The sequence below is a fragment of the Anguilla anguilla genome, chromosome 8 (assembly GCF_013347855.1).
Source record: "Anguilla anguilla isolate fAngAng1 chromosome 8, fAngAng1.pri, whole genome shotgun sequence".
In the NCBI taxonomy this organism is placed as follows: Eukaryota; Metazoa; Chordata; class Actinopteri; order Anguilliformes; family Anguillidae; genus Anguilla; species Anguilla anguilla.
Genome location: NC_049208.1, coordinates 52,957,487 through 52,974,986, shown reverse-complemented (window position 1 = coordinate 52,974,986; position 17,500 = coordinate 52,957,487). Strand labels below are relative to the sequence as shown.

General features: G+C 46.1%; 1 protein-coding gene across 9 annotated transcripts in view; it reads right to left on the bottom strand.

The window, feature by feature from the left end:
- LOC118232950 (ras/Rap GTPase-activating protein SynGAP-like) overlaps window positions 1-17,500 on the bottom strand; it is a 122,558-nt gene that overhangs the window by 44,756 nt on the left and 60,302 nt on the right. For 8 of the 9 annotated variants that reach the window (XR_004766428.1, XR_004766429.1, XM_035428215.1 and 5 more), the window contains exon 4: window positions 2,534-2,628. Coding sequence is in view for 7 of the 9 variants with exons in the window: in XM_035428215.1 (XP_035284106.1) it covers window positions 2,534-2,628 (95 nt within the window). In the remaining 2 variants the exon portion in view is untranslated. Of the gene's footprint in view, window positions 1-2,533; window positions 2,629-16,528 lie in introns of all 9 variants that reach the window. The other variant, XM_035428218.1, reaches the window with a different exon arrangement.

Genomic DNA, 17,500 nt, shown 5'->3' with positions numbered 1-17,500 from the left:
CGGCGTTGGCTCTGGTAGTGGATTCGCAAATCGTACGCCACCATCTTATATAAGCGCGATGAAAATGGAAGTAAGGACAGTCGCAGGCAGGGGAAATAAAACAGCGTTTCATCAGACATGTCCCAGTATACTCCGCGCTGGTGGCATTTGGGGAGAGGCGGGGGCGGGGGGGGGGGGGGGGGGAGGTCTACAGCTGACGCTCGCGCTAAACCAGTCAGGAAAACGTGAAGAAGAGCATCTCAGCCTTGAATAACCGGTGATGATGGCTTTCTAAAGTCATCACACGCCCGTGTTTTAAGGAAAGTGCGGGAAGGACAGAAGCAAAACAAACGCTGGTGGCGGGTTTGCTGGATGAACAGCGTTTTTTTGTGCGTGTGGCCACTCTGCACACCACCCCACCCCCCCCCCCCACCCCCCTCACAAGCGAAGCTTCGTGCCCCCGCCTGTCCGTCTGAGTGCCTCAGAGAGAGAACGAGAGAGAGAGAGAGAGAGAGGCACAAACGAGTGCCTTAAAAAGAGAGAGGTATAAAAGAGGCAGCAAACTAGCAAACTGTTATTAATACTGTGTTAATGTGTTAATGTGTATTAATACTACAGTATGTGTGTTAATGTGTATTAATACTACAGTATGTGCAGATGTGTATTAATACTACAGTATGTGCAGATGTGTATTAATACTACAGTATGTGTAGATGTGTATTAATACTACAGTATGTGCAGATGTGTATTAATACTAGAGTATGTGTAGATGCGTATTAATACTACAGTGTGTGCAGATGTGTATTAATACTACAGTGTGTGTTAATGTGCTTTAATACTACAGTGTGTGTAGATGTGTATTACTACTACAGTATGTGTAGATGTGCATTAATACTACAGTATGTGCAGATGTGTATTAATACTAGAGTATGTGTAGATGCGTATTAATACTACAGTGTGTGCAGATGTGTATTAATACTACAGTGTGTGTTAATGTGCATTAATACTACAGTGTGTGTAGATGTGTATTACTACTACAGTATGTGTAGATGTGCATTAATACTACAGTATGTGTTAATGTGTATTAATACTACAGTATGTGTGGATGTGCATTAATACTACAGTATGTGTGTTAATGTGTATTAATACTACAGTATGTGTAGTTGTGTATTAATACTACAGTATGTGTAGTTGTGTATTAATACTACAGTATGTGTGGATGTGCATTAATATTACAGTATGTGTGTTAATGTGTATTAATACTACAGTATGTGTAGATGTGTATTAATACTAAAGTATGTGTAGATGTGTATTAATACTACAGTATGTGCGGATGTGCATTAATACTACAGTATGTGTAGATGTGTATTAATACTACAGTGTGTGTTAATGTGTATTAATACTACAGTATGTGTTCATGTGTATTAATACTACAGTGTGTGTTAATGTGTATTAATACTACAGTATGTGTTAATGTGTATTAATACTACAGTATGTGTAGATGTGTATTAATACTACAGTATGTGTTAATGTGTATTAATACTACAGTATGTGTGTTAATGTGTATTAATACTACAGTATGTGTGTTAATGTGTATTAATACTACAGTATGTGTAGATGTGCAGTAATACTACAGTATGTGTAGATGTGTATTAATACTACAGTGTGTGTAGATGTGTATTAATACTACAGTATGTGTTAATGTGTATTAATACTACAGTATGTGTAGATGTGTATTAATACTACAGTATGTGTAAATGTGTATTAATACTACAGTATGTGTAGATGTGTATTAATACTACAGTATGTGTTAATGTGTATTAATACTACAGTATGTGTAGATGTGTATTAATACTACAGTATGTGTTAATGTGTATTAATACTACAGTATGTGTGTTAATGTGTATTAATACTACAGTATGTGTAGATGTGTATTAATACTACAGTATGTGTAGATGTGCATTAATACTACAGTATGTGTGTTAATGTGTATTCATACTACAGTATGTGTGTTAATGTGTATTCATACTACAGTATGTGTGTTAATGTGTATTAATACTACAGTATGTGTAGATGTGCATTAATACTACAGTGTGTGTAGATGTGTATTAATACTACAGTGTGTGTAGATGTGTATTAATACTACAGTATGTGACCCCACCCCCAGACAGATCAAACTTGGCCAGCGGGATTATGGCGGGTCACGTACCTCGACTGAGGACAGAGGTGTCGCGTAATGCCCCGCCCCGGGACTCGAACCCGCAACCCTCCAGTCGCAAGCCCGATGAGTGCGAGAGAAGGAGGAGGAGGAGGGATGGAGCGAAGGAGGGAGGGTGAGTGAGAGAGAGGGGGAGAGAGGGAGGAGGCAGGGGAGGGGTGGGGTGCCGGCGGGCTGTCTGCGGAAGGGGGGGCGGGAGGGGCGGGAGGGGCGGACGGAGGGAGAGAGGGAGCGGTGCAGGGAGAGGGGGATGGAGCGGAGGAGAGGAGGGCTGGGGGCTCGAGCCAGGGCAGGGGCGGGGGCCAGGGAGCGAGGGCGGGACAGGGGGGTACTCACAGGCTGTCGGAAAGGCTGAGGGGGGGCAGAGGGAGGGGTCTCCATGCTCGGCTGCTTCACGTTGGCTAAGCTCTTTCTGCGAGAGCGAGCGTGCTCTGAGAGAGAGAGAGAGAGAGAGAAGGAGAGAGGGAGGGAGGGGGACAGAGAGAAAGAAAGAAAGAGAGAGGGTGAGGAAGGGGAGAGAAAAGGAAAAAAGAAAGAGAAAGAAAGTGAGAAAGGAGAAGGTAAGGGAAAAGTTGGGTGAGTCAGAGGTCAGCAAAAAGAGGAAAAGAGAGGGAGGGAGAAAGAAAGAGAGAAAGAAGAAAAAGGCAGAATTAATGCAGGCACTGGCACTGATAAAAGCTGGCAAACAGTAAGTTGGGTGGGGCATGAAAAGTAAGTGTGAGGGTAAACAGTAAGTGTGGGGGAATGAACATTAAGTAGGGGGGTGAACAGTAAGTTGAGAGTGGGGGGTTAACATTAAGGGGGGGAAGGGGGGTTAACAGTAAGTTGGGTAGATGAACACTAAGTGGGTGTGAACAGTAAATTGAGGGTTAGGGGTGAACAGTAAGTGGAAGTGAGGATGGGGGGTGATCAGTAATTTGGGGGTGGGAGGATGAACAGTAATTAGGGGGGTGAACAGCAAGTAGGTGTAGGGGTGAACAGAAAGTGGGGAAGTGAACAGCAAATAGGGGTAGGGGTGAACAGTAAGTGGGGAAGTGAACAGCAAGTAGGGGTAAGGGTGAACAGTAAGTGGGGAAGTGAACAGCAAGTAGGGGTAGGGGTGAACAGTAAGTGGGGAAGTGAACAGCAAGTAGGGGTAGGGGTGAACAGTAAGTGGGGAAGTGAACAGCAAGTAGGGGTAGGGGTGAACAGTAAGTGGGGAAGTGAACAGCAAGTAGGGGTAGGGGTGAACAGTAAGTGGGGAAGTGAACAGCAAGTAGGGGTAGGGGTGAACAGTAAGTGGGGGTGTGGTGCTGAACAGTAAGTGAGGGGGAGAACAGTAAGTAGTTGGTGGGTGGTGAACAGTACGTTGGGGTAGGGGGTGAACAGTAAATGAGGGTAGGGGTGAACAGTAAATAGGGGTAGAGTGTTAACAGTAAGTTGGGGTGGGGGTGAACAGTAAGTGGGGGTAGAGGGGTTGGGATGCTCTATATGCAGTCAGGGGAGGGGGTGGTTGCTGGGTAAAAGCAGCAGGATGATTAACCTCGAGCAGTAGCCCAGTCTCAGCTGAGCCGGTTTGGAGTAGGGCCAGCCAGCCAGCCAGACTCACAGTCTTCACACCACCACAGGAAGTGACATCAGTGGACAGTGTGTGACGGGCAGCTGCACTGAGCGATGAGTGTGTGTGACTGTGTGTGTGTGTGTGTGTGCGCGCGCGTGTGTGGTATGCAGTGATGGACACACTTGTGAATAGACACCTCACACAAAACTAACTAAAGCATTTTTCACTCATATCCCCTCTTATGTATATTTCGGTCCCCTTCTCTCCCTCCCTTTCTCACTCCCTCTCTCTCTCCATCTCCCTGCTTCCCTTCTCTCAAACTCTCAGTTGAGCAATGGTAACCTTTTTTATATTTGAGGTACTATAAATACACCCTCTCGCTCTCCCTCCCTCTCTCTCCTTCTCTGTCCTTCTCTCCCACGCACCTCTTTTACATAATTCCAGTGCAACACTCACCTCCTCCTCTCCCCCCTCTCTTCCTTTTCACTGTCTCATTAAGGCCTCACTCTCTCTCCTTCTCTCTCCCTCCCTCGCCCTCTCTCTTTCTCTCTCGCTCTTCCCTCTCTCTCTCGCAATGCTTTTTTCTCTCTCCCTCCATCTCTTCCTCCTTTCCATGTCTCTGCATTCACACCGCCCTCCACAAACACACACACACACACACAAACACACACACACACACACACATTTGTTTTTTTTATTGTATTGCTCTCTATTGCGCCAACTGCAACCTGCTATAAATAAAGCGTTTTAATATTATATTACCATGGCTTACGGGTGACTCACTGATTCGAGCTAATCCTACCGCTCCTTCGCTGGAGATGAAAGCCCTAATTCCCCTCTCTTCCCTCCTCAGCGGGAACGCCCGGTCCCGTCCCGCCCCGCCTGCATCCCCCGCCAGTTCAGACAGGCTTGCACACTCGCCCGCAGGCTGCAGTGCCCCAGTCGACCAGAGGTGTCGCTGCTGCACAGTGAGGCGGGGAATTTCCTGCTGTGCCCAACTATCCCTCCTCGGCTAACATTTAAAACCAAAGATGCATCGCCCCCACAGTACTTCCGACATAGCCGAGCTTTTTGATTGGACAAAATCATGTCAGCGTCTAACAGTACATTGTCTTGTAGCTCCGCCTCTTCTGAAGCCACGCTAGAGGACGGAAACCTCTCCAGACTTAACAGACCGAGATCAAATGCATATTTGTTTTGGATTCAAATACTTCTTTATACATTACTGAGCTTGTCTGATGCATTGAATTGGTCTGGAACCAATAGAATACTCATGGAAAGGAATGGAAAATATGCTAACCCTGCCCTCTGGTCCTCTTGGCAGACAGCTGCACCAGGCAAAATCAACAGAGCACAGAAAAGTATTTGAATCCCAAAATAAATATGTATTTGACCCATGTATTTGACACTTAACAAATATAAATTTCCTGATTTGATCAAAAGATACATCTTAATATTTGGAAAATTACAGCATATGAACACACATATACAGTTACTGCCCTCTAACTACACATACTGTCAATCATGTTTTGTAAAATCACATGCTGTAAAATGCATTCAACACTTTAATGCATTATATGTTGAAACTATGCTGTTGAATGCAATTAATATGAAATATATATGAAATACACAATATCTACATGAAAGAGGTAATCCTTTTCCATTAAATCTATGTAAAAACACACTTTTTGCAATATATCATATGTTGTACACAATATCAAAAATGATATGCACTACATTCTTTCTAGAAAGATTCTTTTTTTCTTAGCTCTTGAATTTGCTTTGCACGACGTGTCTAGCTTAACAGCTGTTCTAACGTCTTTATTATAAAGACACATAGATGTAATACCCTCCTGCCAGCCACTGTGAGGCGCTGTGCCACAGTCTGCAGCACAGGAGCACGAAGCTCGACTGACTGGAGAAGCGGCTCAGCGTGACAACTGCTTAGAGGCACACCGTGTGCCGCTGCCCGCGATTCCGTGCGCGCACAGAAGGTACGCACACACCCACGCACGCTCGCGCGCACGCACGCTCACACGCACGCACGCACGCACGCACGCACGCACGCACACGAGGGGACGGCTGGGGGAGGGGCTGCTGTTTTTATTCTCCATATTACTGTTTCCCAGGCTTCTACTGTTACAACCACAGACACACACTCACACATTACATTACATTACAGGCATTTGGCAGACACTCTTATCCAGAGCGACGTACAACAAAGTGTATAACCATAACCAGGACCAGCACACACACACACACACACAAACACACACACACAAACTCACACACACTCACTCACACACACACACACACATGCACGCACGCACACGCACTCATGCACACACATGCATGCACGCACACATGTACGCACGCACACAAACACACACACACACACACACAGGAGAATGGGGTCGTGCTCTGAATAGCTGAAACACTGGCAGGGATCATGCTCTCTTATATGGAGGTGAATGTAACTGCATCTGCGCGCTCACCAGCTGTTTGTGGGAGAAGAACCCGCCTTGAACCACAATAAGCTTTCATTCTCAAAAAGGACGTGTTAGCATCCAACACTCTTTCTGTGTCACTACTGTTCTGTTACTCTTTCAAACACATTTTGAGTCAGTTACTGCTTTTGTGCTGCAAATACACAATGTACATGTCACAAATGGAGACTGTTTTAGCAGTAACACAAAATGAGCTGACCATAACTAGACATGGATGTGCGTATAAAAAACGAGGTTAAGAGTTGTTTTTGGCGCGTGTTTTGAGAGTGTAACGAGCGCCCCTACCCCTGTCCCGTCAGCACGCTGCTTGACAAGTGCGTGTGTGCGTCTGATCTCCAGCCCTCCTCATCAAAACGATAACGAAACGACGCATCAAAACGAGAAGAAATGACTTTGCGACAACTGCGCAAAAATGTCTTCAATGAACTCGGTTTTATCACTGATGTGGGGACAGCAGGAAAGCGCACTGAGTCATAATCATTCACACCCAGTCCAAAATCTGCACATCTGTCCAAAGCCATCATTATGAAATACCAATACCAATGAATGCCACGTTCTTGATGCTTTTTTATATTTGTTAACATGTGCTATATATTAATAGTCCATCCATCCTATATCTAACCTACTTATTCCTGGGCAGGGTCGCAAGAGGTGCTGAAGCCCATCCCAGCATGCACTGGGTGAGAGGCAGGAATACACCCTGGACAGGCCACCAATCTATCGCAGGGCACACACACCATTCACTCACACACACACACACACACACCATTCACTCACACACACGCACACACACACCATTCACTCACACACACACACACACGCACACCATTCACTCACACACACACACACACACACACACACACCATTCACTCACACACACGCACACACACACCATTCACTCACACACACACACACACACACACCATTCACTCACACACACACACACACACACACACACACCATTCACTCACACACACACACACACACACCATTCACTCACACACTCATACCTATGGACCATTCAGAGCCTCCAATCGGCCTGCCTGCCTATCAGGCTGGACTTGAACCCAGGAGCAGAGAGTGCTACCCTCTGCACCACCATGCATATATAATTTCAACATATTTCACTTTTAATACTCTTTTGCATTATACTACTGCGTAGACACGTGCTGTTTTTCCAGTGAGAATGTGTCTAACACGGGGGTGTCCAATCTTATTCAAAAAAGGGCCAATGTAGGTGCAGGTTTTTATGTTAGACCAGCACCACAACACCAGACTTAACTATTTAACTAACCATGATCTTCAGTCAAAGCCTTGATAAGTAGAATGATGTGTCATAGTGCTGGGCTAAAACTAACACCTGCACCCACGCCGGTGGCTCTTTTTGCATGAGACTGGATAACGTGACCCTTGTTCTTACACGTTATACTGACTACAGATGACTACAGATCCCAGCATGCCCCTTGATAAGTTGAATGATCAACCATTCAATGCTTTTAATATATATGGACTCCTCAGGGTTTACAGCAGAGTTTTAGAGTTTTTTTTATATGCAGATTAAGAAAACGTATATTCACTGATACTAAACCTAACACTAATAATAGAAACGATACAGGAAGAGGAGTACAAAAAAAATCCAATCACAATGGAGCTGACCTTTGACAACCACATTTCAACAGCCCTACATGAAGCTATTTTATTATAATTATTATTATTATTATTATTATTTACTGTTACGCTACTGTCTCTTTTTCCATTTGATGTTTGTAACTTGTTTGTCTACTACCTGGTGTTACTTATTAACCCTGTGTTTTATGTGAAGTGCCCCATGCAAAAGAGATTTCTATGTCAATGGGGGTTTTTTCATGGTTAAATAAAGGTTAAATACAATAAAATGATATCAACGTTTCCATAATACTTCACGTAGGACCCAACTGACGTAGGCAGAATCATCATGCACATGCAGTGAAAGCTGTTATAACCTGTTATAACTGCTCAGTAATGCGTATGTGACAGGTTACGCGCTATTATGGAAATGTAGTTATGCAAATTACAACATTTAGAGAGCGTGATGCGTAACTTATGCCCATAAAACGCATCTCATAGGAATCCTTTTCAGTGAGTGGAGAGTTGTAAAACGACATTCACACTGCTGCAATAGTCCTGTAAAAGAGTCATCTACCAAGGCCCAGATCCAGTCCAGCTTTGACAGCAAATGGAGACAAACATAGACAAGTGTCACACGTATGGTCAATGCAGACGAGACGCTGAGTTTGCCACTGCTGGCACATAAATGGAAAAGCATGTAATGGTGGCTCAAATTAGAAGTTGAGGCCAGAGCACTCAGCAGCTAGGATGTGGCTGGTCAAGAAGTGAGACACTCGGGTGAAAGACAGACACAGGCGGACACTGGGCTTGTGCAGTGTCACATGGTACAGGAAGCAGGAAGAAGCCTCTGTCGCTGTGAGAGCATGCGATGCCCTGTGATCCTGGCACAGAGCCTCTGGGCCTCAGCCAGGGTGGTGCGTTCAGTGAAAACACCAGACCCCCCCCCCCCCCGACCCTCGACCCAATGGCCAGAGTCCAGGCCCAAGAGTGTGGGGTGCCCGTCTAGGTCACTGATTCCCAACCCTGCTCCTGGAGATCTACCGTCCTGTAGGTTTTTACTCCTCCACTAACAAAGCTCACCTCACTCAACAGCCAGAAATCTCATTGAGCTGCTAATTGGTAGAGTCAGGTGCGCCAAATTTGGGTTGAAATGAAAAACCTACAGGACGCCGGATCTCCTAGAGTTACCACTGTTCTAGACATTCCACAGCCGGACACAACCTCCCCCAGAGAGATGCGCTGGCGCCTCCTGTGGTCATACGCAGGAAGTGCATGCCGGCGGAGCTCAGCCAGCGGACTGTGGGGACGCCCGCTAAGCCAGCGCTCTCTCCCGAATTCAGGGGAAGACTTAGCACGCAGTGGCAAAACAGGCCCACATCTCCAAATCGAACGTTTTTCGAGTTTGAGATCTGACAGAGTAAACGGAGAAAGATCTTCATTTGGGAAGCCAGATTCAGTTACGTTTCAAACAGCGCTAAACTGAACGCCGGTTGCAGAGTGCTGTTGCTATGGCTACGGACGGGACGACCGTGAGCGGGGCGACCTCTGTGCTTAAATACTCCACCCGCTGCATTCTGGGTACACCCACCGAAATGGAAGCAAGTGTATCTCGAAGACTGCCGTAGAAAACCGCATTCAGTTTCAAACATGGCTCACCAAGATGGAAGTGTAGCAAAACGTGCAGCAAAAACATGTTCAGCCAGATCACATCACAGCATTTAGCAGAATGCACAGGGCAGACACTCAGGAGCCTGCACAGTTCAAAGCTGCGTTTCTTCATCCTTTCAATTAGGAACAAGATGTCTGCTTTTTCAGTCCTTTGAAGCCTCTCTCTCACTTCAAGGTAATGCGTCCCATAGAGGCCATTTTGTTTCATTTATTTCCCACAACTTGAATGGCTTTGGTAGGCCTCTAAAGTTGAGGGAAGTAAAAACGCCTTAGCTATGTAAGCATTTTTCCCCCTCAGGTGTGGCTATGCCTTAACCAATCAGCACTATGGGGTATCAACGGACGTACACTCACACAAAAAAACCAGAGAGATTTTTATCATGACCCATTAAGCAAATCTCTTGAGCTCTTCAATGCAACCGGAAACTAATGCTTCTAGAGCCCGTGAACATTAGACCCACCTTGAAAGTATTAAAAGTTCTCCATTCCCAGAATGCACCCTACTCTTGTCTCCTTCTTCTGTCACACTGCAGCTGTGAGGCGTGTTCTCCTCAGACGCCCTCACCCACAAGCTAATGTAATACACCCACACACAGTACTACAGGAGAGCCAGCGACTATTTTACACCCTACACCCACTCACAGTACTACAGGAGAGCCAGCGACTATTTTACACCCTACACCCACTCACAGTACTACAGGAGAGCCAGCGACTATTTTACACACTACACCCACTCACAGTACTACAGGAGAGCCAGCGACTATTTTACACCCAACACCCACACACAGTACTACAGGACAGCCAGCGACTATTTTACACACTACACCCACTCACAGTACTACAGGAGAGCCAGCGACTATTTTACACACTACACCCACTCACAGTACTACAGGAGAGACAGCGACTATTTTACACCCTACACCCACTCACAGTACTACAGGAGAGACAGCGACTATTTTACACCCAACACCCACACAGAGTACTACAGGAGAGCCAGGGACTATTTTACACCCGCACACAGTACTACAGGAGAGCCAATGACTATTTTACACCGTATCCCCACACGCAGTACTACAGGAGAGCCAATGACTATTTTACACTCTACAGGCCACACACAGTACTACAGGAGAGCCAGTGGCTATTTTACACCCTACAGTCCACACACAGTACCACAGGAGGGCCAGGGACTATTTTACACTCTACAGGACACGCACAGTACCACAGGAGAGGCAGTGATTATTTTATACCCTACACCCACACACAGTACTACAGGAGAGGCAGTGACTATTTTACACTCTACACCTGCACACAGCACTACAGGAGAGCAAACAACTATTTTACACCCTGCAGGTCACACACAATATTACAGGAAAGCCAGTGACTATTTCAATCAATAAATTACATCTCATTTATATTAGCACATTTCATACAACAATTGCAGCTGAGAGAAAATAAGAAAGAAAGGAGGGCATAAAGGTAAAAAAGATAAAAACTAAAAGCAATTTTAAAAAAAGCAATCACACAGTGCACTGAAACTTTACAATTTCTACATCAATTCAAACCGAGAGGTTGATTCGTTTTAAAATGCGACCAGCAAATCTCAAATCTGCAGTTTGTTAACGACGTATATTTGCATCAACCCTCGCATGAAGTACCAGTGCAAGTGCCGCTCAGGATGCTGCCTGAGTTATATTTAGACCGCCAAATCAAAATGACTCCACAGACCCACTGGGGGCATTTGTCCGAGTTTCCTCAGGCTCACAGCGCTATACTGTACTCTATACTGTGGGTTATGGGCCTGAAAAGTGAGGCAAGTGTCCGACTGACAGGAGGGGGCTGCGGTTGCCACAGTGAGATCAGGAACCTGCTTCTGAGTGATTGCTCCCAGGCCGATGCTGTGGCCGCATATGAGTTACTGACAGTGAAGCAGTCAGTGCTGGAGGCCTCACCTGTCAGGCTCATAACCTTATGGTACTACGAGCATGACCAGGCCGCTCATAACCTTATGGTACTACGAGCATGACCAGGCTGCTCATAACCTTATGACACTATGAGCCTGACCAGGCTGCTCATAACCTTATGGTACTACAAGCCTGACCAGGCTGCTCATAACCTTATGACACTATGAGCCTGACCAGGCTGCTCATAACCTTGTGGTACTATGAGCCTGACCAGGCTGCTCATAGCCTTACAGTACTGAGCCTGACCAGGCTGCTCATAACCTTATGGTACTACAAGCATGACCAGGCCGCTCATAACCTTATGGTACTATGAGCCTGACCAGGCTGCTCATAACCTTGTGGTACTACGAGCCTGACCAGGCCACTCATAACCTTACAGCACTATGAGCCTAACCAGGCTGCTCATAACCTTACAGCACTATGAGCCTAACCAGGCTGCTCATAACCTTACAGTACTATGAGCCTGACCAGGCTGCTCATAACCTTACAGCACTATGAGCCTGACCAGGCTGCTCATAAACTTACAGTACTATGAGCCTGACCAGGCTGCTCATAACCTTACAGTACTATGAGCCTGACCAGGCTGCTCATAACCTTATGATACTACAATCATGACCAGGCTGCTCATAACCTTATGGTACTACGAGCCTGACCAGGCTGCTCATAACCTTATGGTACTATGAGCCTGACCAGGCTGCTCATAACCTTATGGTACTACAATCATGACCAGGCTGCTTATAACCTTACAGCACTATGAGCCTGACCAGGCTGCTCATAACCTTACAGCACTATGAGCCTGACCAGGCTGCTCATAAACTTATGGTACTACAAGCATGACCAGGCCGCTCATAACCTTATGGTACTACAAGCCTGACCAGGCCGCTCATAACCTTATGGTACTACAAGCATGACCAGGCCGCTCATAACCTTGTGGTACTACAAGCCTGACCAGGCTGCTCATAACCTTATGATACTATGAGCCTGACCAGGCTGCTCATAACCTTATGGTACTACGAGCCTGACCAGGCTGCTCATAACCTTATGGTACTATGAGCCTGACCAGGCTGCTCATAACCTTATGGTACTACGAGCAAGACCAGGCTGCTCATAACCTTATGGTACTACAATCATGACCAGGCTGCTCATAACCTTATGGTCCTATGTGCCTGACCAGGTTGACCCTGTGGCATGAAAACAGACTGTTCAACATCGTGCTAATACACCAATGGTCAGTTACTTAAGTCAGGGCTCCAATGGGAGGTTAATGCTGCATTACCCCGAGCAGTACTGAGGCAAAACCAAAATTACACCCACCCTATTCCAACGGGGCAAATCACCTGTTTCCTAGGCCGTGGTGACCTCCCCCCCCCCCCCCCCGAGCCTCCCACCCACCAAGCAGAGTGCCACAGCGGGACTGGCAGACCACTGCGTTCCGGTTAAAACCGGTCAGCACGTCCACGTCATGCACCGTGTAAAATCCTTCCATTGACTTTCCAAATCCATAAAGAACGTTCTGAACCAGAGCCGAGAGCGCAGACCAGGCTGCTCACAACCTGGGAACACGCTGGGAAACGCCGATGCACCAGGCAAAAACAAGGAACACACACACACACACATACACATATATACACACACACACACACACACACACATACACATATATACACACACACACACTCACACACTGAGACAGCCGTCTCGCGCTCCAGTGGCGCTGGGTTCTCTGGGCTGTGTCTCTGCTCCTCCGGGCGTCATTTAAGCCCACTGATCAGGCACCCCTGGCTTCCCGGGCCCAAAGTACCGGCTGATTGGCTGGAAGCTCGAAAGCCCTGCGCAGAACGTGGGCTCCCCAGGAGTCAGAGCGGGAGAGGAGACGATCCCTGGAAGGACCTCGCGAAATAATAGAAGAAGAAGAAAAAAAAAAACGCATTTCCTCGTACGAATTAAGTATTTTCAGGAAGTGCGCAAGCCTGCCCGAGGGTTCTTTCTCGAGCCAGTCTGCCGTCAAAGTGCCACTGTTAGCGCCGTTAGCAACGCAGACCTTCCTCCTCCCCCTAGACCACAGCCACAATTACCAGCCCACGGCCGGAGACAGCGTGAGAGAGCGCTTCACAGCGCACTGTACTGTACACACAGAGGAGCAGAGACCACACACCCTCACCGGGCACCGTAGCGCTATTATGTCACACGCACATATCTCCGGATTCCTCACAAACGCGACGGGAAGAAACGCAGTTTGGAGAGATTTGAGAATTTCCGCACCCCGAGTATGCTTCCCAGCATGGACATTAATCACAATGAAATCATACATTGATTTGTCATTGTAACAAAAATAAATAATAAGTCATTTTTGAATAATCTCATTTTTTTTCAAGCGCGTGTCTCGGACACATCCAGTCTGCTTAATTACGTTTCCCTTTCCCTTTTTCCTCTCTCTTTCTCTTTCTAAATTCCGTCTCTTTGTTTGGTTTCCATGGTAACGATTCCGAGTGCCTTCCATTTCAACCACAGAGCATGTGGACACACACACACACACACACACGGAGAAAAACAACACGAGAGACACGGACCGGGTCACCGAGTGTACTGTACGCACATACCAGAAACACGCTATGAGCGCACACGCAACACACACACACACGCGCATGCACACACACTCAGACTCGCTCGCTGAGCATATGCACATACCACAACAAACACGCAGTAAAGCACTCACACACGCATTGCATGCACACACGCACACATATAGCAGCCCACTCACTGAGCACATGCACACATACTTCAATAAACATACTAGACACACACCCACACCCACACACACACACACATGCAAACATAGGCACACAGAAGTGCAAGTACAAACAGAAACACTCAGGCGCACACACACACACACACACACACACACACACACACACACACACAGCCACTAGAACACACAAGCACATGACCACATGCACATACAGAGACGTGCATACGCACGCACAGACCGTGACCACATAGACATGCATAGACAGTCATGCAAACATACAGTCACATACAAACACACGGGCACAAACACACGTGAGCACACATACACAAAGCACTAACTGAATGTTGGAATGCACATGCACGTCAAAGCATTTTCATCAGATTTACCAAATCTAAAATTCTCAGGAATACTAACACAGCACGTGTTAACACACACGTAGAACATATGTGCACATATGTATAAACAATATACATACGTGTATAGACAACCACACAGTGTGCATATGGCTTGGAGAGGGATGCAAAGAGGATAGTAATATTTTACAGCGTACCAATTAACAACGTTTATTCCAGAAACTGCCCATTCCTGCTCTGGCCAATAGAATGCAGGCTGGCGTGGTGTAACTATGTCAGAGAAACTGTATTTGCATGTATGTGTATGAATGTACGCATGCCTGTGAGCGAAGGTCTATTTGTAATGTAAATTACCTGTGTATATGCAAGTGTGCATGGGTGTGCATTTCAGTTTGTGTGTGTGCATATACGTGAGCATGCATGTGTGTATTTGCATGTTTATGTGGGTGCATGCATGTGTGTGAATGTGTGTGTGTGTGTGTGCAGTTGTGAAATGGGCATGAACGTGTGTGCATGCATGTATTTGTATATGTGTATCTGTGTATATATGTGCATGCATGTGTGTAAATGTGTGTACACATGTGCAATGTGCATGAGTGCATGTTTGTATATGTGTGTGCATGAATGCATATGTGTGTGTGCATGTGCATGCATGCGTGTTTGTATAAGTGTGCACGCATGTATGTGTGTGTGTACATGTGTGTGTGTCAGTGTGTGTGTGTGTGTGTGTGTGTATATATGTAGTTCTATTCTGAATGTAAATCCTATGTGAGGCTGAAGAGTGTGTGGGTAGGATCAGCTTCCAGCTAACTCCCTTTGAGAGAGAGAGAGAGAGAGAGAGAGAGAGAGGAAAAGAGAGCTAGAGAGAGAGAGAGAGAGTGGGCGTACACAAAGCTCCAGGCCTTCTGAATGTGTATACACGTCCCTGAAAGTCATTTTCCGATGTGGCGACTCGAAACTCGCTGTACTTCTGTTTCTGCACACCGAAGGACCACGGCAACCCTCACACACACCCAGTAAAGTACCTACACCACCACACCTGCAGGAGCAACGCCCACTGAAGCATGTTCAGTGCACTTAGAAGAAGAAAAAAGAGTTCACGTGTGTGTCCTGCCACATCATGGCAGGGCACACAAACGATTTACACAAATGAATCACGGTGCTGCTTTTTTTTTCTTTTTTTTTGCATTAATGACTGCCCCAAAAATAGCGTCCTGTTGTCTTCCTGTGTGTATTTAACACTTCGAGGTGCGAGATGACAAATGTTCTTAACTGAACATTCTAACGATGATGTAACAATCACTGCTGGTAAGTGAAAGCAACGTAAGTGAAAGCAGAGTTCTAGAACACTGACGCAGAATGAAAAAAAAAAGAAATTACAAAAAGCCGCTCTTCAAAGGGTTAAGGAATAATAAGACGGTGCACGCACACATTTGTTTCACAGGAAGCGGTGATTTTTCTGATAGGGGTCATGAATAATTAAAAATGTAGCGAGACTGAAGAGTAGACTCCACCGCGGCCGTTTGAGCGGGGCTGTGTTTTTTTGTGGACCAGATGGGTTGTGGATTTAAATCCTGCCCGTCGATATATATGCAGGTATTATTAATGTCACTGTACGCACTGCGAGGACCAGGATGCACGCAGAGCAGGCAAATTACACATCATCTGCATCCTCAGAACACGAGCCTGCTATGAGTTGTGACTCTTTTTTTTTTCCTTTTTAAAATGGAACCTGAAATTAATACTTCATCATTCCCTCATTTTTCAAATAAAGTAGGTGTTCGATACTTCTGTGAATGAAACATCAAACATAATGATTACTGCAATGAACTTTTTTTTTGGTGGGGTGGGGGGGGGGGGGGGGTAGAACAGGTAGCCTATGACAGGCAAGAGCATCGTGTGTAAACACAAGGAACAGACAGATTGAAAGGTTTTCCGCCCCTACCTAGAGATGACAGGAGATGCGATTAGTTTCCAGACAAATCCGTAACGGTATCCTCGTATATATCCGTTTCTACTTGATGCTGGACTTGGTGCGAAGGGGTCTCAACCCAATGACCCCCTTGACGGTACGTCCAAAGCGTTTCTCCTCAGAACATCTTCGTTCTTGGTGTTGCTTTTTGGATATATTCTTTGTTGAATTCCTTTCACGTCAGACCATATCTAATGAAGTTGGGATGTGTGTGCGCGTGTGTGTGTCTGTGTGTGTGTGCGCGCGCGCGCGTGTGTATGTATGTGTACAAACGGAGGCTTTGGGTGGCGCTTGTTTCAGTGCATCAAACCGAGCGCGTGTCGCTTGTCACTCTGCATGTTTGTCCGCTTCGACTCGCGGCTGTGCACGTGCAAACCAGTCACCAGTCACGCTAGTAGTGAATGTTAATACCACAAATGAACAAACGAATAACTGGTTAGTTATGTAAAACTTTTGCATTTTCCCGTAGCCTAAAAGTTGACTGACTTAACAACGCGCGTTAGCCTTTTATGCCCCGGATATACTGCGCACGTGCGTGTTGCATGTGTAAAGAAAGCTGTTCGGTGTAGGACGCGTAGACTGCGTTCACGGTTTTGACACCCAAGCCTACACTGTTTGTAGTATTTCGTTCGCGTATGGCAAAACACCGATCGGCAGGTCTGTTTCAAAAGCTTGTATTGAAGTTAGGTGCGCCCGAAGAATCAAGCTTGAAAACCAACGTTTAGCCTTATCAAACGCGTATCTTTTTTCACCAGTCACGACGCTTACATATAAATAGTCAAAAACCACCTACAACAAAATAACCAAGTGAAGCAGCGGGCAGTGTGATATAGCGAAATAGCAAATAAAACGGTTGAGCTGTGTGCCAAACGTTTGGTATTATAAGCCAGTTTTTTTCGGATACTGTATGAATCACGCAGGGGGAAAATATTATCTCAAGTTCCT